The sequence below is a fragment of the Periophthalmus magnuspinnatus genome, chromosome 1, assembly GCF_009829125.3.
Source record: "Periophthalmus magnuspinnatus isolate fPerMag1 chromosome 1, fPerMag1.2.pri, whole genome shotgun sequence".
NCBI lineage: Eukaryota > Metazoa > Chordata > Actinopteri > Gobiiformes > Gobiidae > Periophthalmus > Periophthalmus magnuspinnatus.
The window spans coordinates 757781-783190 of NC_047126.1; the positions used below are offsets into that span (position 1 = coordinate 757781).

At 47.9% G+C, this 25410-nt stretch overlaps 2 protein-coding genes across 2 annotated transcripts; one reads left to right on the top strand and one right to left on the bottom strand.

Annotated features, from left to right (window-relative positions):
* Positions 1 to 423: 423 nt before the first annotated feature.
* Positions 424 to 8843, bottom strand: ndufaf5 (NADH:ubiquinone oxidoreductase complex assembly factor 5). Its single transcript, XM_033981119.2, has 12 exons — positions 8614 to 8843; positions 7832 to 8076; positions 7458 to 7498; positions 6732 to 6795; positions 5067 to 5114; positions 4460 to 4563; positions 3916 to 3955; positions 3078 to 3275; positions 1419 to 1479; positions 1203 to 1286; positions 808 to 890; positions 424 to 667 (listed from the first exon to the last, which is right to left on the bottom strand). The coding sequence occupies exons 1-12, from the start codon at positions 8714 to 8716 to the stop codon at positions 590 to 592; spliced, it is 1149 nt and encodes a 382-aa protein (XP_033837010.1). The 5' UTR covers positions 8717 to 8843; the 3' UTR covers positions 424 to 589.
* On the top strand, positions 8802 to 22389 carry esf1 (ESF1, nucleolar pre-rRNA processing protein, homolog (S. cerevisiae)). The gene is made up of 15 exons (XM_033974730.2): positions 8802 to 9035; positions 9986 to 10340; positions 11434 to 11693; positions 12280 to 12393; positions 13618 to 13727; positions 15249 to 15401; positions 15744 to 15858; positions 16434 to 16659; positions 17228 to 17353; positions 17784 to 17914; positions 17985 to 18072; positions 18224 to 18315; positions 18569 to 18721; positions 18817 to 18958; positions 22157 to 22389. The coding sequence occupies exons 2-15, from the start codon at positions 10004 to 10006 to the stop codon at positions 22369 to 22371; spliced, it is 2262 nt and encodes a 753-aa protein (XP_033830621.1). The 5' UTR covers positions 8802 to 9035; positions 9986 to 10003; the 3' UTR covers positions 22372 to 22389.
* Positions 22390 to 25410: the final 3021 nt, after the last annotated feature.

Here is a 25410-nt window from a genome sequence, read left to right on the forward strand (position 1 = left end):
CAACGAGGAGCTGCTGAGGTGGGGAGGTGTTCCGGGCATGTCCCACCGGGAGGAGGCCCAGGGGAAGACCCAGGACACGCTGGAGGGACTATGTCTCCGGGGACACCTTGACGTCCCCCAGAGGAGCTGGACGAAGTGTCTGGGGTGAGGGAAGTTTAGACTGCTGCCCCCGCGACCCGACCCCAGATAAGAAGAAGAGGAAGGAAAGATGGCACTGAAGGACGGGTCAGATGAAGGTTTCACAGACACTGAAGGACGGGTCAGATGCAGAGGACACACTTCCTGGGATCTCTCTGTTGGTGGTTGATGTGACGTGTCCGACTGGAGCCGAGGGGGAGACTGGATGTACATTCTATTATTTCTGCACATTTAAACTGTGTCTGATAAAACACGAGGATAAGCTCCAAGAACACTTCTGTTTTTACTTCATTTAATTCATCAAAAAATGTAATTACAAATTAAATAAGACACATTTTATACAGACACAGACTGGATTTACAAAAAATAACCTTCTTTACGAGTTAGTCCAAGTTTAATCCAGATCTAGGTCCGGTCCTGGTTTAGTCCCAATCTCAATCCAGTCCTGGTTTTAGCTGGTCTTAGGGGGCGAGATCTTGGACAAGTCTCCGAAAGACACTGTGGCAGATCCACGTTTGGCAGGTTTAGCCTGAGGACAGAGTTTAGATTAAACCAGGTCAAAACCGGGTCTAAACCAGGTCAAAACCAGGTCTAAACCGGGTCAAAACCAGGTCTAAACCGGGTCTAAACCTGGTTCTGTAGTAAATTCTAAATTTGGAGTGTTTGGACCTGGGAGTCGTGGGGTTTCCAGCCGATCATGAACAGGAGGTCAAAGGTTGCAGGAATAGATCCATCCGGGTTTCCATACATCTCTGAAACAGAAGAAAAGAAGGTCTAAACCAGGACCAGGACTGAACCAGGTCTAACCCAGGACCAGGACTAAACTAGAACTAAACCAGAACCAGGTCTAAACCAGGACTAAACCAGGACCAGGTCTAAACCAGGACTAAACCAGGTCTAAACCAGGTCTAAACCAGGACTAAACCAGGACTAAACCAGGACCAGGTCTAAACCAGGACTAAACCAGGTCTAAACCAAGACTAAACCAGGTCTAAACCAGGTCTAAACCAGGTCTAAACCAGGACTAAACCAGGACTAAACCAGGACTAAACCAGGTCTCAAACCTTTGTAAACGGCGGCGGTTGCAAGGATGGTGTCTCGATGCAGCAGTAATCGTCTGTTCCAGGCGCAGTTACTCTCCCCCATCCCTGAAACAAAACCAAGTCTAGACTGAGTCCAAGTCCAGGACTAAACCAGGACTAAGCCAATACTAAAACAGAAGTGAATCAGGACTGAACCAGGACTAAACCAGGACTAAACCAGGACTAGGGGAGGTGTACCTTTTAAGTCGGTCAAAAGCTCCATGAATCCAGGGTAATGCACCTGCAGCTCATCTGTGTCCTGAAAAACAAAACAAAACATGAAAGTCTGAGGTTCTAGTTTAGTCCCGGTCCAGTCCCGGTCCAGTCCTGGTTTAGAGGGGACATGAGAGGAGAGAATCCCTCTCTCTCTGTCTGACATGCAGTGAGTACAAAAGTCTTCAGACTCTTACATTTTTCACTCTTCGTTTATTGCAGCCGTTAAAATCATTTAAGTTAATTTTTTCCTCATTAATGTGCACAGAGCGCCCAGTACTGACAGAGAAATGTGAAATTGTAGAAATTTGTGCAGATTTATTAAAAAATAAACACTGAAATATCACAGGGCCGTAAATATTCAGACCCTTTGCTGTGACCCTCATGTATTTAACTCTGTCCATTTCTTCTGATTGTCCTTGGGATGGTTCTTCTCCTTCATTGGAGTCCAGCTGTGTTTGATTAAACTGACTGGACTTGATTCTGAAGGCCACACCTCTGTCGATATCAGACCTCACAGCTCACAGCGTCAGAGCGAATGAGAATCATGAGGTCAAAGGATCAGCCTGAAGAGCTCACAGACAGAACTGAGACACAGATCTGCCCAAGGTTACACAAACATTTCTGCTGCACTTAAGGTTCCTGAGAGCACAGAGGCCTCCATAATCCTTAAATGAAGACGTTTGGGACGACCAGAACCCGTCCTAGAGCTGGAAGTCTGGCCAAACTGAGCCATCGGGGGAGAAGAGCCTTGGTGAGAGAGATAACGAAGAACCCAGAGATCACTGTGGCTGAGCTCCAGAGATGCAATCGGAGAAAGTTCTAGAAAGTCAACCATCACTGCAGCCTCCACCAGTCTGGGCTTTATTGGCCCGACAGAAGCTCCTCAGACACATGAAAGTCCTCATGGAGTTTGGTAAAAACACCTGAACGACTCCAAGATGGTGGGCAATAAGATTCTCTAGTCTGATGAGACCAAGATAGAACTTTTTGGCCTTAATTCTAAGCGGTACTGCACTGCTCCTCATCGGTCCAGGACAGTCCCACAGTGGAGCAGGTGGTGGCAACATCAGGCTGTGGAGGTGTTTTTCAGCTGTGGGGGTGTTTTTCATCTGCAGGGACAGGACGACTGGATGCAATCGAAGGAAAGATGAATGTGGCCAAGTACAGGGATATTCTGGATCAAAACCTTCTCCAGAGTCCTCAGGACCTCAGACTGAGCCGAAGGTTCACCTTCCAACAAGACAATGACCCAAAGCACCAGCTAAAATAACAAAGGAGCGGCTCCAGGACTGAAGAGGATCTACAAAGAGGAATGATCCACAAATCCAGGTGTGTCATTCGCAAAAAGGCTCATGGCTGTATGAGCTCAAAAGGGGCTTCTACTAAATACTGAGCAAAGGGTCTGAAAATGTATGGCCCTGCGATATTTCAGTTTTTAGTTTTTAATAAATCTGCACAAATAACAATTTCACATTTCTCTGTAAATATGAGGCGCTGTGTGCACATTCATGAGGAAAAAATCAACTTCAATGATTTTAACAAAACGGCTGCGTCTGAATACTTTCTGTACACACTGGAGTCTGAGCTGGTCCTGAGCTGGTCCTGGTCTGGTCCTGGTCTGGTCCTGGTCTGGTCCTGTACCACGGTGAGCAGGGTGAAGCCGGCCCGTCCCAGCAGGTTGCCCAGGTCGGTGACGGCGGTGAGGGGGGAGACGTGAGGAGAGAAGCCCCCCTCTCGCTCCGTCTGAGCCAACTGCAGCGAACAGCGCAGCTCGTACAGGGAGTCGCCACCAGGGAGCGCCGCGATGAAGGCCCCGTCCGGCTTCAGCACGCGCCACACCTGTGCAGAGCGGCAGAGTCAGATGCCCTCCCATCCTCCTGTCCTTTCTCTTTCCTTTCTTCCTCTCCTCTCTCTTTTCTCGACCTGCATTCCTTTGTCCTCTTTCTTTCCTCTCCCTCTCCTCATCTTCCCTCTATTCCTCGCCTTTTCTCTCCTCTTCCTCCCCATTCTTTTGCCTCCTTCCTCTCCCGCTGGTCCCTCTCTTTCTGCCTCTCTTCCTCCCTCCCCCTCTCTCGCTCCTCTCCTTCTCTCTCTCCCTCTCTTTCCATCTCTCCATAACTTCTCTCCCTCTTCTTTCTTTCCTCTACTTTTATCTTCTCTCCCTCCTCTCTGTCTCTCTCTTCTTTGCCCCCTGCTCTCCTCTGTCTCTCTCTTTTTTCTCCCTACATTCTTTTACCCTTTTCTTTTTTCCCTGTAATCCTCATCTTCTTTCTCCTCTTCCTCTCTCTTTCTCTCCATTCTTTTATCTCCTTCCTCTCCCACTGATCCTCCTCTTTCTGCCTCTCCTCCCTCTCTCTCTCTCATCTTTTCATCAGTAAATCGAGTTTGAAATGTTATCGTCACGGCGACACTACGTTTGAGTGACGGGTCTTTAAAGGGGGCGGGGCTTAGTGTCGTTCCTGGTCTCTGATTGGCTCACCTGTCTGAGGGCTCCGGGCAGGTCGTTGACCCAGTGCAGACTGAAACAGAGGAACAGTCGGATTATCCTGTGTCACCACGTTTACTTTTATCATTTTGAAAATGTTATATCCACCCAAAACAACGTGTTTGCTCTCTGTGCTAAGTCCCTCCCCCTTCAGAGCCCTGTCATCACTAATGAGACACAGTGCCCAGTCTGGACCAGGATTTTGTGTTTATGGAGAATTATCGTGTGGAGCGGAAAAAAGAAAATATATGTTTTAAAAAAGTAAAGGAATTGGTGAAAAAAGGGAAAGAAAGAAAATGAGAAGGATCTTCAACCCGGTCTATACCAGGACTAAACCAGGACTGAACCGGGACTGAACCAGGACTAAACCAGGACTGAACCAGGACTGAACCAGGACTAAACCAGGACTAAACCAGGACTGAACCGGGACTGAACCGGGACTGAACCAGGACTAAACCGGGACTGAACCAGGACTAAACCAGGACTGAACCAGGGCTAAAAACCAGGACTAAACCCTGGACTAGTGTGGGGCGTTCACCTCATGCTGCTCAGGACCAGGTCGAAAGTGTCGTCTTTAAACGGCAGAAACTCTTCATCAGCCAAAATGCAACGAGACGAGATTTCACTGTGTCTGAGACGCTTCTGAAAAACAAGGAAGAGACTGGGTCAGTCCTGGTTCAGTCCTGGTTCAGTCCTGGTCTAGTCCTGGTCTAGTCCTGGTCTAGTCCTGGTCTAGTCCTGGTTCAGTCCTGGTCTAGTCCTGGTTCAGTCCTGGTTCAGTCCTGGTCTAGTCCTGGTCTAGTCCTGGTCTAGTCCTGGTCTAATCCTGGTCTAGTCCTGGTCTAGTCCTGGTCTAATCCTGGTCTAGTCCTGGTTCAGTCCTGGTTCAGTCCTGGTTCAGTCCTGGTCTAGTCCTGGTCTAGTCCTGGTCTAGTCCTGGTCTAGTCCTGGTCTAGTCCTGGTTCAGTCCTGGTTCAGTCCTGGTTCAGTCCTGGTCCAGTCCTGGTCTAGTCCTGGTCTAGTCCTGGTTCAGTCCTGGTCTAGTCCTGGTCTAATCCTGGTCTAGTCCTGGTCTAGTCCTGGTCTAATCCTGGTCTAGTCCTGGTCTAGTCCTGGTCTAGTCCTGGTCTAGTCTCTGTTCTCACCACACATGTTGGGGCGATGTCTGTCAGATAAATCTGCTGCACCACGTCCTGGAAAACAAACCTGGTTCAGTTAAAGTCGACTTTACGTTTAGACCAGATCAGACCCGTGTTCATCTCAATCAAATCATTATTTCATCTAAATGGACAAACAAAACAAATAAATCACAAAAACTGCAGTATTTGAAGTACCATAAATACTTTCATGTTTAGGCCTTGAAGACTCTGCTCACCACAGCGTTTACGTGGGTACGTTTGGGAAAACTACAGCCACGTGTCACCGTGACGACGGCCGCGGCAGCAGCTGAGCAGCTGAGCAGCTGACCAGACTGACCCGACTGACCAGACTAACCAGACTGACCAGACCAACCAGACTGACCCGACTGACCCGACCGACCAGACTGACCCGACTGAGCACGTACAGCCTTTAGTGACGTCTACAGCCAAAACAAGTGGATTTACGACCATTTCAAAAGTCCATTTCACAAACAGTCTGGACCTGAGCTCCTTCAGACGTTACATAACCTGACAGTTCCATAAATTTAGGACTATTGATACTGGATAAAAGAAAATACACACCTGAAGGTTAGAAAATAAAACAGCACCAACACAAGCAATCCGCTTTATTTTGTCGTCATTTTACGTTGACCGAATTCTTCCCGCTGCCGCCTCCAGTGTCGCTCCATTGACAAACTTCCGTGCAGTGGCTCTATTTCCTTCTTTGGTCAAAATTCCGCGCAGTGGCTCTATTTCCTTCTTTGGTCAAACTTCCGTGCAGTGGCTCCATTTCCTTCTTTGGTCAAACTTCCGTGCAGTGGCTCTATTTCCTTCTTTGGTCAAACTTCTGTGCAGTGGGTCTATTTCCTTCTTTGGTCAAACTTCCGTGCAGTGGCTCTATTTCCTTCTTTGGTCAAAATTCCGCGCAGTGGCTCTATTTCCTTCTTTGGTCAAACTTCCGTGCAGTGGCTCCATTTCCTTCTTTGGTCAAACTTCCGTGCAGTGGCTCTATTTCCTTCTTTGGTCAAACTTCTGTGCAGTGGGTCTATTTCCTTCTTTGGTCAAACTTCCGTGCAGTGGCTCTATTTCCTTCTTTGGTCAAACTTCTGTGCAGTGGGTCTATTTCCTTCTTTGGTCAAACTTCCATGCAGTGGCTCTATTTCCTTCTTTGGTCAAACTTCTGTGCAGTGGCTCTATTTCCTTCTTTGTTGGTCAAACTTCCGTGCAGTGGCTCTATTTCCTTCTTTGGTCAAACTTCCGTGCAGTGGCTCTATTTCCTTCTTTCATTAATTTCTTTGTGTGTTTTCCACGATGAGCAAAGTGACAGTTCAAAATCTTAAATCTCTTCATAATCTTTCCCCAGTCTGTCATCTGTGCGTTTACTGCTGGAGAGCGCCCCCTGGTGGTTGCTTCAAAATTTATAAATTAGCCGCACCGTCGTACAGGCCGCAGGGGTCACAGCGTGAGAAAAAAGTAGCGACTTATTAGACCAAAATTTACGGTAAAAGCACAAATTCAACGACAGAGGCTTTCTGAAGTTTGACGGGGAAACACTCTACGCTCGTGACTTTTATTAGTCACATCTGAGTCTTTTTATTTCTTTTGGACGTGTTTAAAATGTGAACTGTAAACAGAATGTGATTATTAAAACATAAATCAGTCTGGACTCACTGTGGTCAGGTGTTCTGCGATGAAGCTCCGCCCACAGCCCAGGTCCAGAGCCAGAGGGAAGGTCCTGAGGGAGACGCCACGTTTAATGTCACTCTGGAAAAGTCATTTTAACCTGAAATATAAAGTCTGACCCTCTGTGCTTTTATTTCACTTTTACTCATTTTATCTTAATATTTTCTGATTTGAACCAGTGACACTAAACTGAGCATTTATCAGTTTTATTTTTTTTGTAATATTCTTTATATTTATTTTGCACATTGGAAAATAAAATGGATTTTAGGGTCAGACAATAACGACAAAAATGAGTTTCTCATATTTTTTCAACAATTTTCAGACGTTAGAGACGAGATAAGACTCTGTAAACCAGGACTAAACCAGGACTAAACCGGGACTAAACCGGGACTAAACCGGGACTAAACCGGGACTAAACCGGGACTAAACCGGGACTAAACCGGGACTAGACCGGGACTAGACCGGGACTAGACCGGGATTAAACCGGGACTAGACCGGGACTAGACCGGGACTAAACCGGGACTAAACCGGGACTAAACCGGGACTAAACCGGGACTAAACCGGGACTGAACCGGGACTAAACCGGGACTGAACCGGGACTAAACCGGGACTGGACCGGGACTAGACCGGGACTAGACCGGGACTGAACCGGGACTGAACCAGGACTGAACCAGGACTGAACCAGGACTAGACCAGGACTTAAGCCTCACTGACCTCGCCACGTCGTAGACCCGGTCTGCCACACGATTGCCCACCTGTAGAACACAGAGAGGCCCTTTTACTCGAGTAACAGTACTCTTTACTCTGGAGTAACAGTACTCTTTACTCTGGAGTAACAGTACTCTTTACTCTGGAGTAACAGTACTCTTTACTCTGGAGTATGATGTATTAAATAATATTAGCCGACTGATACTTTGCAGCTGATGTCAACAACATTCTGAGGGTGTGATGCTAACTGTAGGCACTGCTCTGTCTGAGGCTTTGTTTTAACACAATCTGATCATAAAGAGCTGACTGAGCTGGACTCCAGGTGAGTATCGACAGGTGAGTAAGTATCAGTTGGTGTACAGAATGTGGTATTTTCTGACCTCTTCTCGGATGTATTCAAACTGCGCGGCGTCGCTCTGAGCCGCCGCCCACTCCCTCTGTCGACGCTTCATCTGGCGGTCAAACACGTTCAGACCAGGACCCCCGGACTGAGAGGACAGAGCTCTGACCAGGGGCCCGGGACTGACCGGAGACCCGAGACTGAGGCAGGTCCAAGGTCTGAGCCAAGTCCTGGACCTAGACCCGGACTGGGACCAAACGGAGGACGCTCTCGTGGGGGTGGAGCCTGCGGGACAAAAACAGGAGACATCAAACGTGTCATATCACTTTTACTGACAGAGAAGACGTTTCACTTTGTTTCAGTTTTTGGTTCATTGTTCTCTTTGTTTCCTGTGTTTCCTTTGGGTCTGCTACTACTACTACTACTACTACTACTACAGTTCTGGCTCATGTAATTTTCTCCCTCAGTCTGTCCCTGTGTCCACTCCTCCAGTCTGTCCCTTCTGTCCTCTCCCCCGGTCTGTCTCTGTCCCTTGTCCTCTCCCCCGGTCTGTCTCTGTCCCTTGTCTTCTCCCCCGGTCTGTCTCTGTCCCTTGTCCTCTCCCCCGGTCTGTCTCTGTCCCCTGTCCTCTCCCCCGGTCTGTCTCTGTCCCCTGTCCTCTCCCCCGGTCTGTCTCTGTCCCCTGTCCTCTCCCCCGGTCTGTCTCTGTCCCCTGTCTTCTCCCCCGGTCTGTCTCTGTCCCTTGTCCTCTCTTCCGGTCTGTCTCTGTCCCCTGTCTTCTCCCACGGTCTGTCTCTGTGTTCTCTCTCCGCTCAGAGTCACCTGTCCTCTCGTTGTGTCTCTGCTCTGTCCCGTTGTGTCTCCGGGGTGAGCTCCACAGTCGCAGTGGGGCCCTCAGGAGCCCGTGGGCCGGTCTGCAGCTCATTCCCGGCTCGGTTTGGCTCACTTTGGCTCAGTTTGGCTCGTTTCAGCGCCTGCTCGTCCTGATGCCCGCCGCCATTTTGTCCCTTCGCGTTTTGGTTTGTCCCTGCGCGCGCTCCGTACCCCGGAAGTGAGCGTAAACACGTGGGTCACAGCGAACAGCGGCTCAGTGTAAATATCTGGGGTTTTTGTGGATTTTAAGCTCTTTTGTTGAAGATTATGAGGTCAAAGTTTTATTGACACGTGGACAGATCTGAACGAGGTCAATGCGAATCAGAAACTTTGAAAAACGAGCTGGTTTCTTCTGTTAACAGCGTGAAAAGGTACGGAGTAAACCTGGAGTAAACATGGACTAAGCATGGACGAAAACAGGACTAATCCAGGTCTAAACCAGGACTAAACATGAACTAAACCAGGACTAAACCTAAACCAGGACTAAACATGAACTAAACCAGGACTAAACATGAACTAAACCAGGTCTAAACCTAAACCAGGACTAAACATGAACTAAACCAGGTCTAAACCTAAACCAGGATTAAACATGAACTAAACCAGGACTAAACATGAACTAAACCAGGTCTAAACCTAAACCAGGACTAAATCAGGAATAAATATAAACTAAACATGAACTATGTCTGTGTAGACCCTCAGTCGTCCAGGTCTGATCCAAAGCAAACAAAGAAGTTAAATCTGTCAACTGGACAAATCTTTTAAAAGTGAAGATGTTTTGCTGCTCATCCAAGCCAAGCCTGACCAGAACTGAAGAAGAGACTTGGACTAAACATGAACTAAACCTGGACCAAACGTGGACTAACCCAGGTCTAAACCAGGACTAAACGGAGCTGTAGAGGCTGCACTAGCACTGAGTCATGAGGCTGCAGGTGCTGGGGTTTAAGATCAGAGAGAGTTCTCTAAGTTTAAACCAACTGAATTTCAGCACAACCTGGCAACTCACATGAGAGTCATGTGTTGCTCATTCTGTTTTCTGATTGGATAATCGTCTTGGACCAAAACACCAAATTATAACATGACATTTTGTAAGTAAGAATAAATCAGCATTAGGGTTATCAGTAGATAAACCGTTATCAGGAACGGTTTATCTCATTTGGAGGACGAAGTTAAAATCTGTCGACAAATCGATTTGTCCAGTTGACAGATTTTAACTTGGTCTTTTGCTCTGGATCAGACCTGGACTGAGGGTTCACACAGATGTCTCATATTTGGAGACACATGGGTCATATTTATGGGACTTAAAATCAAATCTCACATACAGTTTCCAGGAGATTCCAGGATGCCGTCTCAGAAGAAGCAGGATGATGACGAGCGGTTCTCGCGCGTCCAGAGAGACCCGCGCTTCTGGGAAATGCCCGAAAAACAAAACAAAGTGAAGATCGACAAACGCTTTAGGTCCATGTTCCACGACGAGAGGTTCAGAGTGAAGCAGACGGTCGACAAACGTGGACGCCCGGTTCAACACAGCACCAAGGAGGACCTGAGGAAGTTCTACCAGCTTTCAGAGTCTGAGGAGGACGAGGACAAGGAGGACGAGGACAAGGAGGAGGAGGACAAGGAGGAGGAGGACGACGACAAACACAAAAAGAAGACTAAACCTGGACGTTCTGCAGAAGGTGAGGGAAGGACTGTCACAATAACAAATTTAGAAGTGTGATAAACTGCTGAAGTAAAAATAGAAGTTAAACGATAATATTAAAACCAAACCCTGAATCTGAAACACATATTCTACAATACAAAAACATGAGCTGCAATAACAGAAAGAACAGACTGCTACACCTAAGTAGTTATTTTGTATCTATCATGACTCATAAAAGTTCATAATTCAACCTTCTGCAGCTCAGATCTCATCATGAAACAGAAAAATGATTGTTCCATCTGTCGCCGGCGTGAGGAGGTCAGACACAAACATGACTTTTGCAGCTGTTTTTTTTTTATCAAACTAAAAATACGTCGTAGGGATGAGACAAAATCCCACTCGGGCTGCTGTCGACTAAAGACGTGTTCTGCAGATCGATTGAGCCTGAGCGCCCTTTTACTCTGAGCCTGAGCGCCCTTTTACCCTCCGCACCCTTTTACCCTGCGCGCCCTTTTACCCTGCGTGCCCTTTTACCCTGAGCGCCCTTTTACCCTGAGCGCCCTTTTACCCTGCGCGCCCTTTTACCCTGCGTGCCCTTTTACCCTGAGCGCTCTTTTACCCTGCGCGCCCTTTTACCCTGAGCGCTCTTTTACCCTGCGCGCCCTTTTACCCTGAGCGCCCTTTTACCCTGAGCGCCCTTTTACCCTGCGCGCCCTTTTACCCTGAGCGCCCTTTTTACCCTGCGCACCTTTTTACCCTGCGCGCCTTTTTACCCTGCGCCTGAGTGCCCTTTTACCCTGCGCCTGAGTGCCCTTTTACCCTGCGCCTGAGTGCCCTTTTGCCCTGAGCCTGAGCGCCCTTTTGCCCTGAGCCTGAGTGCCCTTTTGCCCTGAGCCTGAGCGCCCTTTTGCCCTGAGCGCCCTTTTACCCTTTTTACCAAATGGAAATAGAAGCGTCTTCTACGTCTGTGTGTGACATTTTAATACATTTGATTATTTTTCACAAAAATGAAAAGTTCTCGTTCTTTTCTGAGTAAAACATCAGCAGCAGAACAAACATCACATATTGTATCAAAAATCCTTATCGACTCTTATTTTGTGTTGGACTAAATGCTGCTGTTCTTTTTACAGATGAAGACGGTGAAGACGAGGGCGTGTCTGAGGACGATGAAGACGACTCGGGACAGGACTCGGACTCTGAGGGGTCAGATCCGGGGTCAGGGTCGGATTCTGAGGACTCGGGTCCGGACTTGGCTCGTGGCAAAGGGAACGTGGAGACGAGCTCTGAGGAAGACTCCGAGGATGAGGTGGACGCCATTTTGAGACGAGAGGAAGAGGAGATCGAGCACGACTGGGGCAACCTGTGCAAAGACGCGCCGCGCACCGAGCAGGTACCACCTCTGCGGTATCAGGGACGCTAGACGAGCCGCGGAGACGTCGAATCGGCCATTTTGAGACTGTGGGAGGAGCTAAAGTTTAAAGGACACATTTTACTCTATTTCCTCATCAGACGGACCTGGAGCTGTGTTTGGTTCATTCACACACGTTTAGACGATGTTTAGAGTTCTTCACACAGAAAACACTCTGTCCCACCTTGTGATGTCATCATGTGGTCATACAGGAAGTGCTCCATTGTGTTTTCAAACTCCACCTTCACTAGAATCATTTTGAGCTGTGGAGATGTGACAGACGAATAATAAAGTGTGAATCAAACATGTGTGAAACAAAACACAGCTCCAGGTTCCAGTTTAGTTACACTTTAGTCCCGGTTCAGTCCTGGTTTAGTCCCGGTTCAGTCCTGGTTCAGTCCCGGTTCAGTCCCGGTTCAGTCCCGGTTCAGTCCCGGTTCAGTCCCGGTTTAGTCTTGGTTCAGTCCCGGTTTAGTTCTGGTTCAGTCCCGGTTCAGTCCCGGTTCGTTTTTGTCGTATTTATTATTTATTATTTATTAATTTTCTTTTTTTCTTGGTTTGTTTGCAGGTTTCTCGTCGTTTGGCCGTGTGTAACATGGACTGGGACCGGATCAAAGCCAAAGACCTGCTGGCCCTGCTCCAGTCCTTCTGCCCTAAAGGGGGCGCCGTGCTCTCGGTCAAGGTGAATGTGGATATTGATACTGGGATGTGATGCTATCTGGAGGCACTGCTTTATCTGACGCTCTGTTTCTTAAATTAGACTTTAATTTGAGCTTTTGTTTTAACACAAGTTGATCATGAAGAACTGAGTTAAGTACAGCAGATGGTTGATTTGTGCTTTTAAATAAGTCCCTCAAATAATATCACAGCCACACGATAGCTAGCATTAGCATTAGCGTTAGCATTAGCCAACAGTTTTTCAGTGAGTCTCTCACCTTTTTGTGTAAAATCAGACAACAGGACCATGACCACAGGCTCTGAACATGAGCTCTTTAAATACATTTGGGATTTGTTCTTGCGTTAAAGTGAAACTACAATTTTAAGAGAAAATAAATGGAACACTTGAATATCAGCTGCAGGTTTTTATGTTTTAACATGAGATATTTACACAGAAAGATGGAACACGGAGGGTTTTTTTGTTTTGTTTTAATTTAAGACACGCTTTTTTCAAACTGCCTGAAAATCAGCATCAACACTCCGCCCACACGGCGCCCCCGCCCCGCCCACACGGTGCCCCCGCCCCGCCCACACGGCGCCCCCGCCCCGCCCACACGCCGCCCCCGCCCACACGCCCCTCCACGCTCCGTCCACACAGGATGAAGACACCTGCATGTTTATAAAGCACCAACACGGTTCTTCTGCTTTTATTTCCTCTGAAATCTTTTGTCGTCTTTTGTTTTTTTTTCTGAATGATGCACAAAATGACAGTTCAAAATCTAAACTCGTGTTTTCTTCAGGCATCATCTTTCCCCACGTCTGTCTCACTTTTGTGTTTTCTGCTGGAGAGCGCCCCCCGGTGGCCAGTTAAACTCTATAAATGATCCGCAGGCCGCAGGGGTCAAAGCGTGAGAGAAAAGTAGATTATCAGAGATTCAGAGTTTTTAAGTATGTTACACAAATACAACCCAAAGTGACTTCATTCTCCAGTTTTATTTTCTTATTTTATTTTCTTAATTTTTTTAAATGTCCAAAAAATAAGGTAATGATCCACATGTGTCAGATTAAAACTCCAGAGACACAAGCTCAGTACGTCTGATTTAAAACTCATCAGGCGACGTTTGCTAATGTGTGCGCTCTGTCTCCATGGTAACTGCTGAACATTCCTCCACAGACATACATGCAGAACCCCCCCAGTGTCGTTATTCTCTTCCTCGTCCTGTTTGTGACTTGTGTTTTGTGTTTTCAGATTTTCCTGTCTGAGTTTGGGAAACAGCGTCTGCAGCAGGAGCAGAGCGAAGCCCCGCGGGAGCTCAGGGCTCTGCCGGAGGATTCAGAGGACGACACGGAGGAGGAAAAGTACAAATACACACAAATATACACAGATATACACAAAATATACACAAAATATAATACAGTGTACACACGAGGACGACACGGAGGAGGAAAAGTACAAATACACACAAATATACACAGATATACACAAAATATACACAAATACACACAAAATATAATACAGTGTACACACGAGGACGACACGGAGGAGGAAAAGTACAAATACACACAAATATACACAAAATATACACAAATACACACAAAATATAATACAGTGTACACACGAGGACGACACGGAGGAGGAAAAGTACAAATACACACAAATATACACAAATACACACAAAATATAATACAGTGTACACACGAGGACGACACGGAGGAGGAAAAGTACAAATACACACAAATATACACAAATATACACAAATATACACAAATACACACAAAATATAATACAGTGTACACACGAGGACGACACGGAGGAGGAAAAGTACAAATACACACAAATATACACAAATACACACAAAATATAATACAGTGTACACACGAGGACGACACGGAGGAGGAAAAGTACAAATACACACAAATATACACAAATATACACAAATATACACAAATACACACAAAATATAATACAGTGTACACACGAGGACGACACGGAGGAGGAAAAGTACAAATACACACAAATATACACAGATATACACAAAATATACACAAATACACACAAAATATAATACAGTGTACACACGAGGACGACACGGAGGAGGAAAAGTACAAATACACACAAATATACACAAATATACACAAATATACACAAATACACACAAAATATAATACAGTGTACACACGAGGACGACACGGAGGAGGAAAAGTACAAATATACACAGATATACACAAATATACACAAAATATACACAAATATATATTTTGTGAGATCAGAGACAGAGAGCTCTCTGATCTCTGGTCTAAACCCGGTCCCTGGTCCCTGGTCTAAACCCGGTCCCTGGTCTAAACCCGGTCCCTGGTCTAAACCCGGTCCCTGGTCTAAACCCGGTCTCTGGTCCCTGGTCTAAACCCGGTCCCTGGTCCCTGGTCTAAACCCGGTCTCTGGTCCCTGGTCTAAACCCGGTCCCTGGTCTAAACCCGGTCCCTGGTCTAAACCCGGTCCCTGGTCCCTGGTCTAAACCCGGTCCCTGGTCTAAACCCGGTCCCTGGTCCCTGGTCTAAACCCGGTCCCTGGTCTAAACCCGGTCCCTGGTCCCTGGTCTAAACCCGGTCCCTGGTCTAGACCCGGTCTCTGGTCCCTGGTCTAAACCCGGTCCCTGGTCCCTGGTCCAAACCCGGTCCCTGGTCTAAACCCGGTCCCTGGTCTAAACCCGGTCCCTGGTCCCTGGTCTAAACCCGGTCCCTGGTCTAAACCCGGTCTCTGGTCCCTGGTCTAAACCCGGTCCCTGGTCCCTGGTCCAAACCCGGTCCCTGGTCCAAACTCGGTCCCTGGTCTAAACCCGGTCCCTGGTCTAAACCCGGTGTTCTGGTCTCTGGTTCCAGGCAGTACCGTGAGCGCATGCGTCAGTACCAGTTCCGTCGTCTGAAGTATCACTACGCCGTGGTGGAGTGCGACCGCCCGGACGTGGCCGCCCACATCTACAACGAGTGCGACGGGTTTGAGTACGAGAGCAGCGGGTCTGTGCTGGACCTCAGGTGAGTGTGAGGCCCGAGAGCACGACAACAGTGTGAGGCCCGAGAGCACGACAACAGTGTGAGTGTGAGGCCCGAGAGCACGACAACAGTGTGAGTGTGAGGCCCGAGAGCACGACAACAGTGTGAGTGTGAGTATATGTGTGTGTGTGTCTGTGAGTGTGTGTCGGGGGGGGTGTGTGTGTGTGTGTGTCTGTGAGGGGGTGTGTGTGGTTCATGAGGTAAATCACTTTGAAGGTGGAAAAGCTCTGGATAAAAATGTGAAATGTGACATCTCTGTCCTCACACGTCTCTCTCTCTCTTCTCTCCTCCCTCTCTCTCTCTCTCCCTCTTTCTCTCCTTCAGGTTTGTTCCTGATGACGTGTCGTTTGAGGAGGAGCCTAAAGACGTTTCCACTGACGTGAATCTGTCGTCCTACAGCCCCAAACTCTTCAGCTCCAGCGCCGCCTCCTCCTCCAAAGTACAGCTGCTCCAGACCTGGTCCAGACCTGGTCCAGACCTGGTCCAGACCTGGTCCAGACCTGGTCCAGACCTGGTCCAGACCTGGTCCAGACCTGGTCCAGACCTGGTCCAGTCCCGGTCTAGTCCCGGTCTAGTCCCGGTCTAGTCCCGGTCTAGTCCCTGTTTAGTCCCTGTTTAGTCCCTGTTTAGTCCCTGTCTAGTCCCGGTCTAGTCCCGGTCTAGTCCCGGTCTAGTCCCGGTCCAGTCCCTGTTTAGTCCCTGTTTAGTCCCTGTTTAGTCCCTGTTTAGTCCCTGTTTAGTCCCTGTTTAGTCCCGGTTTAGTCCCGGTCTAGTCCCGGTCTAGTCCCGTTGTTTTCCTCGCTCATTTACCCGCTCTATATCTGTCCCGCCACAAGGGGGCGATGCAGTTTTCAGCCCATGTCGTACTTGTTAAGAGACATAATGTGCAGAGCTCTAGTCGTGCTGTAGTTGTTTCCTCTTTGTCCCTCAGTGGACAGTGGACGTGTCTTTAAGTCTTTTTAGATGAATATTCTGGTTTAAATCGTCCTGCTCGTGTGTCCCTCTGTGTCTCAGGTGCAGCTGACGTGGGACGAGACGGATCACGAGCGCGTCACGACTCTAAACAGGAAGTTCAACAAAGACGAGCTCCTCAGTCTGGACTTTAAGGCTTATTTGGCCTCCTCCAGCGAAGAAGAGGAGGGGCAGGAAGAGGAGGGACCAGGGGAGGAAGAGGAGGAGCCACAACAGGAAGAGGAGAAGAGAGACGAGGGCGGTGACCAGAGTGAACGCTCTGCTCCAGGTCAGAACCACTGGAAAACATTTCACATGGAACAAAAACTGGCACAAAGTTCAAACCACAGACTGTTTTTAAAGAGCCGCTGTCAATCAAACCTGTGGCTAACGTTAGCAGGAGCGACGTCGGGGAAAGACGACGTCTGTCTGTTATTAATGTTCATATCTTGATTTACAGACACAATAGTGAAATAAAAACCCCAGGATCATGTAGAGGGTTAATACGAACATTTAAGACCAGAATGACGAGGTCACTTCCTGTTTGGGCCGCGGTGGCTAACGGGCTAACTAGCTAGAGTATGGATGTGTCTCTGTCGATACAAGAACTGAGATTAAGTCACTCAGAAACCGGGCCTCAGACAGAGACCGGGCCTCAGACAGAGACCGGGCCTCAGACAGAGACCGGGCCTCAGACAGAGACCGGGCCTCAGACAGAGACCGGGCCTCAGACAGAGACCGGGTCTCAGACAGAGACCGGGCCTCAGAGACCGGGCCTCAGAGACCGGGCCTCAGAGACCGGGCCCTGAACCAGACAAATACAGTTTGAATCTTTCACTTTTGTTTTTGTCCCTCAGAGAAAAGGCCAAAGAAACGCAGCGAGGAGCAGATCCACAAGTACAGACAGCTCCTGCAGGGCATCCGAGCTAAAGAGGAGAAGGACCGAGACAGGGAGGGCGGCATGGAGGTCACATGGGTCCCAGGTACTGTCACATGACCTCCCCGTGTGTCACGTGACCTCCCCTGTGTCACGTGACCTCCCCCTGTGTCACGTGACCTCCCCGTGTGTCACGTGACCTCCCCGTGTGTCACGTGACCTCCCCCTGTGCCACGTGACCTCCCGTGTGTCACGTGACCTCCCACCCTGTGTCACATGACCTCCCCCTGTGTCACGTGACCTCCCCGTGTGTCACGTGACCTCCCGTGTGTCACGTGACCTCCCACCCTGTGTCACATGACCTCCCCCTGTGTCACGTGACCTCCCCGTGTGTCACGTGACCTCCCGTGTGTCACATGACCTCCCGCCCTGTGTCACATGACCTCTGCCTGAGTCACATGACCTCCCCCTGTGTCAGGTTGTGTCAGGTGCCCTCCCCACATGTCCTTTTACCCCAGATGCCCTCCCGTGCACAGGTCTGAAGCAGAGCGCGGAGCAGAGGCTGCAGAAGCGTCTGGAGGCGTCAGACACAGTCGGACCATGGGAGCAGTATCTACAGAAGAAGAAAGAGAAGAAGAAGGAGAAGAAGAGAGGGAGAAAGAACCAGGTCTGGACCGCGACTGGATCAGGACTGGACCAGGACTGGACCAGGTCTAAACCGGGTTCTTGTGTTTCAGGACTCAGAGGCTGGACTCAGTGATGATGAACTTCCCTCAGATGTGGATCTGAACGACCCGTTCTTCAAAGAGGAGCTCTCTGCAGCAGGTCTGTGTGGACCGGGTCTGATCCGGGTCTGATCCGGGTCTGATCCGGGTCTGATCCGGGTCTGATCCGGGTCTGATCCGGGTCTGATCCGGGTCTGATCCGGGTCTGATCAGGTCTAGTGCTCATTAATGAAAGATTCTCTGTTTCTCAGATGTGAAGAAGAGCCAGAAGAAAAAAAAGGAGAAGAGGAGGAGAGCAAGTGATGAAGAAGAGAAGGACACAGAGGAGGAGAGGAGACAAAGAGTAAGAACACAAAGAGCACAGAGGAAAGAGGGAGGAGAGAGGGGGGTTATTTTTATATTAAGTTCAAGTGTAGGAGGATTTGGACATGACCTGCACCTGATTTACTTTTTTCATTACGTTACTGGTCCTGGTCCTGGTCTGGTCCTGGTCTGGTCCTGGTCCTGGTCTGGTCCTGGTCTAACCCTGGTCCTGGTCTGGTCCTGGTCTGGTCCTGGTCTGGTCTAACCCTGGTCCTGGTCTGGTCCTGGTCTAGGCTCAGATGGAGCTGCTGATGGGGGAGGAGCCTGACGAGGAGAAACACAAACACTTCAACTTCGACCGAATCGTAGAACAACAAAACCTGAGCAAGAGCCAAAGAAAAAGACTCAAGAAGCAAGGACTGGAGCCCGAGGACGACGGCTTCCAGGTGAGTCTGGTCCTGGTTCAGACCTGGTTTAGTCCCTGGTCTAGTCCCTGGTTTAGTCCCGGTCCAGTCCTGGTCCTGACCCGGTCTTTCCGCAGGTGGACCTGTCAGATCCCAGGTTTCAGGCCGTCTTCACGTCGCCGCTGTTTCACTTGGATCCGTCGAATCCGAACTTCAGACAAACCGAAGGAACCCAGCGCCTCCTGCAGGAGAAACAGCGCCGCCGCGAGGACACACAGGGTAATGCACCTCACCACAGTCTAACACTTTAACTCTGATTCAATACTCGATACGATACTGATACTACGACGATAAAACAGAGAGAGGAGGAAGAGGAGAGGAAAGAGGAGATGAGAGGGAGAGAGGAGGAAAGAGGAGATGAGAGGGAGAGGAGAGGAAAGAGGAGATGAGAGGGAGAGGAGAGGGAGAGAGGAGGAAGAGGAGAAGAAAGAGGAGATGAGAGGGAGAGGAGAGGAGGAAGAGGAGAGGAAAGAGGAGATGAGAGTGAGAGAGGAGGAAGAGGAGAGGAAAGAGGAGATGAGAGGGAGAGAGGAGGAAGAGGGGAGGAAAGAGGAGATGAGAGGGAGAGGAAAGAGGGGAGGAAAGAGGAGATGAGAGGGAGAGGAGAGGGAGAGAGGAGGAAGAGGAGAAGAAAGAGGAGATGAGAGGGAGAGGAGAGGAGGAGGAAGAGGAGAGGAAAGAGGAGATGAGAGGGAGAGGAGAGGAAAGAGGAGATGAGAGGGAGAGGAGAGGAAAGAGGAGAGGAAAGAGGAGAGGAAAGAGAGAGGAGGAAGAGGAGAGGAAAGAGAGAGGAGGAAGAGGAGAGGAAAGAGGAGATGAGAGGAAAGAGGAGAGGAGAGGAAAGAGAGGAGGAAGAGGAGAGGAAAGAGGAGAGGAGAGGGAGAGGAAAGAGGAGAGGAAAGAGGAGATGAGAGGGAGATGAGAGGGAGAGGAAAGAGGAGATGAGAGGGAGAGGAAAGAGGAGAGGAGGAAGAGGAGAGGAAAGAGGAGATGAGAGGGAGAGAGGAGGAAAGAGGAGATGAGAGGGAGAGAGGAGGAAGAGGGGAGGAAAGAGGAGATGAGAGGGAGAGGAAAGAGGAGATGAGAGAGAGAGGTGAAAGAAGGAGCAGAGTTATGGAGGGATGGCAAGAGGAGGAGGAAGAGAGGGGGTGAGAGACGATAGAGGAAAGGAGAGAAGGCGGAGAGAGAGAGGGAGGGAGGAGGAGAGGCAGAAAGGGTAGGATTAGTGAGGAAAGAGGTTTATTTTTGAATCTTTCTACCGTGTTATAACATTGTGCCTCATCAAACACGTCTGAAGAGTTTCTAGATGTCGTCCAGGCATGTTTGAGTAATCTAGGGACCTCTCCTGGGCCGTATTTAAACCCTCCTGTACGAGGCTCCGCCCACAAGTCTACATCACCCGTGCTCCACATGACAATCCTCCATAAATATACAAAAACATGATGCAAAACTGTAGACTACGACATAACAAACCTGGTGTGATGTGCAGTAGTTTCATTAGTGCGATGCAGCTGATTGTGTTGAGATAGTGCTCTGAAGGGGGAGGGGCTTAGCACAGAGAGCAAAGAGAGAGGAGAGACTCAGAGCGTCAGAAAAAAAAAAAATAATAAAAGATTAGCTCTAATCTCAGTCGGGTCAGAAATGTATTAAATATGAAAAAGATCAGGAAGATTACGATCAGGAAACACGACACAGGGAACACGCTACAGGTAAACACACAGGGAACACGCTACAGGTAAACACACAGGGAACACGCTACAGGTAAACACACAGGGAACACGCTACAGGTAAACACACAGGGAACACGCTACAGGTAAACACGCAGATAAACACGCTACAGATAAACACACAGGGAACACGCTACAGGTAAACACACAGGGAACACGCTACAGATAAACACACAGGGAACACGCTACAGGTAAACACACAGGGAACACGCTACAGGTAAACACACAGGGAACACGCTACAGGTAAACACACAGGGAACACGCTACAGATAAACACACAGGGAACACGCTACAGGTAAACACACAGGGAACACGCTACAGGTAAACACACAGGGAACACGCTACAGGTAAACACACAGGGAACACGCTACAGATAAACACACAGGGAACACGCTACAGGTAAACACACAGGGAACACGCTACAGATAAACGCGCAGGCAACACGCTACAGGTAAACACGCTACAGGTAAACACGCAGATAAACACGCTACAGGTAAACACACAGGGAACACGCTACAGATAAACACACAGGGAACACGCTACAGGTAAACACGCAGGGAACACGCTACAGGTAAACACACAGGGAACACGCTACAGATTAAACGCGCAGGCAACACGCTACAGGTAAACATGCTACAGGTAAACACACAGGGAACACGCTACAGGTAAACACACAGGGAACACGCTACAGGTAAACACACAGGGAACACGCTACAGGTAAACACACAGGGAACACGCTACAGGTAAACACACAGGGAACACGCTACAGGTAAACACGCAGATAAACACGCTACAGATAAACACACAGGGAACACGCTACAGGTAAACACACAGGGAACACGCTACAGATAAACACACAGGGAACACGCTACAGGTAAACACACAGGGAACACGCTACAGGTAAACACACAGGGAACACGCTACAGGTAAACACACAGGGAACACGCTACAGATAAACACACAGGGAACACGCTACAGGTAAACACACAGGGAACACGCTACAGGTAAACACACAGGGAACACGCTACAGGTAAACACACAGGGAACACGCTACAGATAAACACACAGGGAACACGCTACAGGTAAACACACAGGGAACACGCTACAGATAAACGCGCAGGCAACACGCTACAGGTAAACACGCTACAGGTAAACACGCAGATAAACACGCTACAGGTAAACACACAGGGAACACGCTACAGATAAACACACAGGGAACACGCTACAGGTAAACACGCAGGGAACACGCTACAGGTAAACACACAGGGAACACGCTACAGATTAAACGCGCAGGCAACACGCTACAGGTAAACATGCTACAGGTAAACACACAGGGAACACGCTACAGGTAAACACACAGGGAACACGCTACAGGTAAACACACAGGGAACACGCTACAGGTAAACACACAGGCAACACGCTACAGGTAAACACACTACAGGTAAACACGCAAAAACAGGATTATCCAGTAAAACATTAATAAATAGACAGTGTCATTACCAATGTGAACAAATAAATAGCCATAGAATATTTATCCATCTCTACAGCTCGAATCTTCTCATATTACAACAAAAATCACAAAAATCTCTCCATTTTGGCAAATAAAAACTGAACCCCAAAATATCATGTTCCATCTTTCATCTGGTGAACGAAAGATCAGTAAAAACGAGTAAAAACCTCCTTCCCACAGGAGCACAGACTCTGGGCTCCAGTAAGACCTCACCTGCGACGGTCTCCACGGCAACGGCGTCACCCGGCACCACGGCGACCGCATCCTCTGTCACCACGGCAACCGCAGCGACCGCCTCCACAAAGAGCAGCCTGGACCCGGGACTGTCGCATCTCGTCAAGTCTGTCAAAGCGAAGACCCAACAGCATCAGGCCCGGAAGAATCGACCACAGTGACCCGGGACCTCTGCATTTGACCCATCTGACCCGGGACCTCTGCATTTGACCCATCTGACCCGGGACATGTCCTCTGCATTTGACCCACAGTGACCCGGGACATGTCCTCTGCATTTGACCCACAGTGACCCGGGACATGTCCTCTGCATTTGACCCGTCCTTCAGTGTCTCTGGGTGAACTGTCAGGAGCAGTGGACTCATCTTCAGATCTTGGTCACGACGTCTTTCGCTGGAGCATTTGACCCGTTGTGCCTTTTTTGAGATGGAAAATTGAGGTTTATCAGAAACTGCAACTATTTTTAAACCAAAATGGCTCCAGAATTTGTCATTTTGAGACGTCTTTGTTTTGTGGTTTGGATTTAACCAAATTAAACTGAACAGGTGTCGTCTGGTTTGTATTTAAACATTTGATATTCTTATGTCTGAGAAATAAATGCAAACGTGTAACATTATAACACAAATAAAAACTGAAATATGTTTGCTGACATTTCTGTTCAGATTCAGAGAAATTAGTTTGTGTTTCTCAGGCTCCTGTAGGTAGGTGAGAGTAGGTCTGCCTGTGTGTATTTTATCGACCTTAGTAGTAAAAAATAAGTAATGTAAAAGAAAGTTCACATGGTGTTTCACGGTCGCGGTTGTTTAAGGAATGTCTTTGTGTGTTCAGTTTTGTGTGAGTGTGTTTGATGTTTTGTCCTTGGGTGACACTGACCCAAAGGACAAAACCCCGAGACACAAACACAGTAATGTGTCTGCTCCTCTACTGTGTCTAGCGCCCCCTTCAGACAGATATAAGGCAGTGTCCAGCAGGAATCTGACCAGAACTGAAGAAGTGTCTCGGACGAGCAGACAAACGTCTTCACTCCTACAACATTTTGTCCAGTGACAGATTTGACTTTAAGTCTTTGGTTGGGTTCGATTCCCCTCAGAGTGTAATGAGCAATAACCAACAGCCGGCGTGGGTCTTTGGGCCCTTCATGCAACTGCCTCATACAATGATGTGTCAATCAAACTTATGAGATGCAGCTCAGACGACGCGTCAGGTGGAGCACCTTGACGAGAAACGGGCCACTGGAACAAGATGGAAATGGGCGAGAAGCGAGAACAAGGCTCTGTTGGAATGCACCAGCGACCTGAGTCAGAGGGGTCACGTGAACTGGATGTGGGAAAAATGATGACTCCAAACCCCACAGTCCAAGCTTACGGCGAAGCAACTAATAGCTCAGTGTTTCAACATCTGCAAACGGCAACTGCTGGAACAAGAACATACCAGAACATGGAACATACGTGACCTCCAAAAGTGAAGCAGAAGTCCACCTTCAGAGCTGGGAGGGGAATCCCTGAAGGTCCAGAGAACACCTGCTGCCACCCTCCATCCTCTGTCCATCGTGGTGACGCACAGAGAGGGAAGCAATTTCCCCGACAGCCAATCAGATGTAGTGATGTAATATTAATGACACTTTTTTCCCACGCAGAAGTTCGAGTTTGAGCATCTTCTTCACAGGGTTGTGGGCTTTACGTTTAAAAAGCAGATCACTGGGGTAGTTTTGGTCGAAATATACACATGAAACTCTCCTCCATGTCGGCTACTCTCTGTTCGTCTTCCTCGACTCTCTGTGTAACATGTTTCAAGTCCGGAGTGAAACCATCCAGACTCTTTCACATTTCTTCTCTAAAGCCACTCACTTCAGTCTTTAGAGCGTCAGTCCTGTCATTAAATTCCTTCTTAATGTCATTTTGGACCTTTCTCAGCTCTGCTATTCTGTTAGCTTGAATAGCATCCATGGTCATGCTTTCTGTTAGCTTGTTAGCTTGTTAGCTGTGTCAGCCTTCGCGGGTAAAGAGTCTTCTTCTTCGTTTGTGATGTCTTTTCTCTCGTCTTTCTTTCATTACCTCCTGACATATTACTGGTAACTTTTATTTCAAGTTCTGATGTTTCTTTTATCAGGGGAGCAGCGGGCCGTCGAGGAGCTAACGTTAACAAACCAGACACGTGTTCAGTTCTGTCTGTGCTTCATGGAGCTGAATAAATATAAATGTGTTACGTTAGCGTTAGCATTGTCGTTAGCGTGATGTACTGATATTCAGCCTGTTGGTCCACATTTTATTATTATTATTAGAACTTGACTTTAAAGGTAAAATGTCTGTTCTTGGTCTCGGATTTTGTGACTTATAGTCCAGTGCGACTTGTAAATGTTTTTTCTTCATTATTATACATTTTTTCCCTGGTGCGACTTATACGCCAGAAAATACAATAACAGATTTTTCTTTCTACATGATTTTTCCAGACCTCTTGTCATCCATTACGACAGAGTATAAGGGTCACTTAAATAATGAGTGACCAGTGCGTTATGAAGAATTTGGAGCATTTTGTTCAGCAATTTCTTATAAATACATGCAGTGTCCCTTCAAAGTACTTCAGAGTATTTATACTGAAGATACTGTGGTGATGGTGCGCTAAAAGACACAGTATTTCGTCGTGTGTAAACCCCAGCTGAAAGTTTATCTGAACAAAATACTACAAATTCTTCATAACGCACTGGTCACTCATTCACGCACAGCAGACTATACTCTCATAAAAATACTGCTTTATTCTTTATATTACGAGAAAAGTCAAAATATGACGACCTTTTTCTTATAGCGCCGCATATATATATATATATATATATATATATATATATATATATTTTTTTTTTTTTTTTTTTTTTAAGTGACCCTTGTACTCCGTCGTAATCCATAGATTATGTACTTTTATGTTTAACTTTGACTCTCCTCACTGGACAAAACACAATGACATAAATGTGTCAAAAATGCATTATGGGAGTGATTTGTACATTGACCTCATTCCATTCATGATGACAAGTTCAGCTTTAAATGCCTCAACTGTCTCTGTCGAACTAATAATAAATCTTTTCATTATTTTATAAATTCTACCTGCACAAATGTAAATATAACAATCTAAAACCAAACTTTTCACATTTCTACGACGACTCTCTTATATAAAACTCTGTCTCCACCGACAAAAAGAAACAGTTACTGTAA

What these genes read in the sequence shown, in the direction of transcription:
- esf1 (XM_033974730.2), top strand. Translation starts at nt 10,004, where the DNA reads ATGCCGTCTCAGAAGAAGCAGGATGATGACGAGCGGTTCTCGCGCGTC. An exon ending in GGGTCTGTGCTGGACCTCAG is followed by an intron (nt 15,402 to 15,743) that starts GTGAGTGTGAGG and finishes TCTCTCCTTCAG; the next exon opens with GTTTGTTCCTGATGACGTGT. An exon ending in AGGAGGAGAGGAGACAAAGA is followed by an intron (nt 18,316 to 18,568) that starts GTAAGAACACAA and finishes GTCCTGGTCTAG; the next exon opens with GCTCAGATGGAGCTGCTGAT.
- ndufaf5 (XM_033981119.2), bottom strand. Translation starts at nt 8,716, where the DNA reads ATGAGCTGCAGACCGGCCCACGGGCTCCTGAGGGCCCCACTGCGACTG. An exon ending in TTGAATACATCCGAGAAGAG is followed by an intron (nt 7,499 to 7,831) that starts GTCAGAAAATAC and finishes TGTGTTCTACAG; the next exon opens with GTGGGCAATCGTGTGGCAGA. An exon ending in GCTTCACCCTGCTCACCGTG is followed by an intron (nt 1,480 to 3,077) that starts GTACAGGACCAG and finishes TTTGTTTTTCAG; the next exon opens with GACACAGATGAGCTGCAGGT.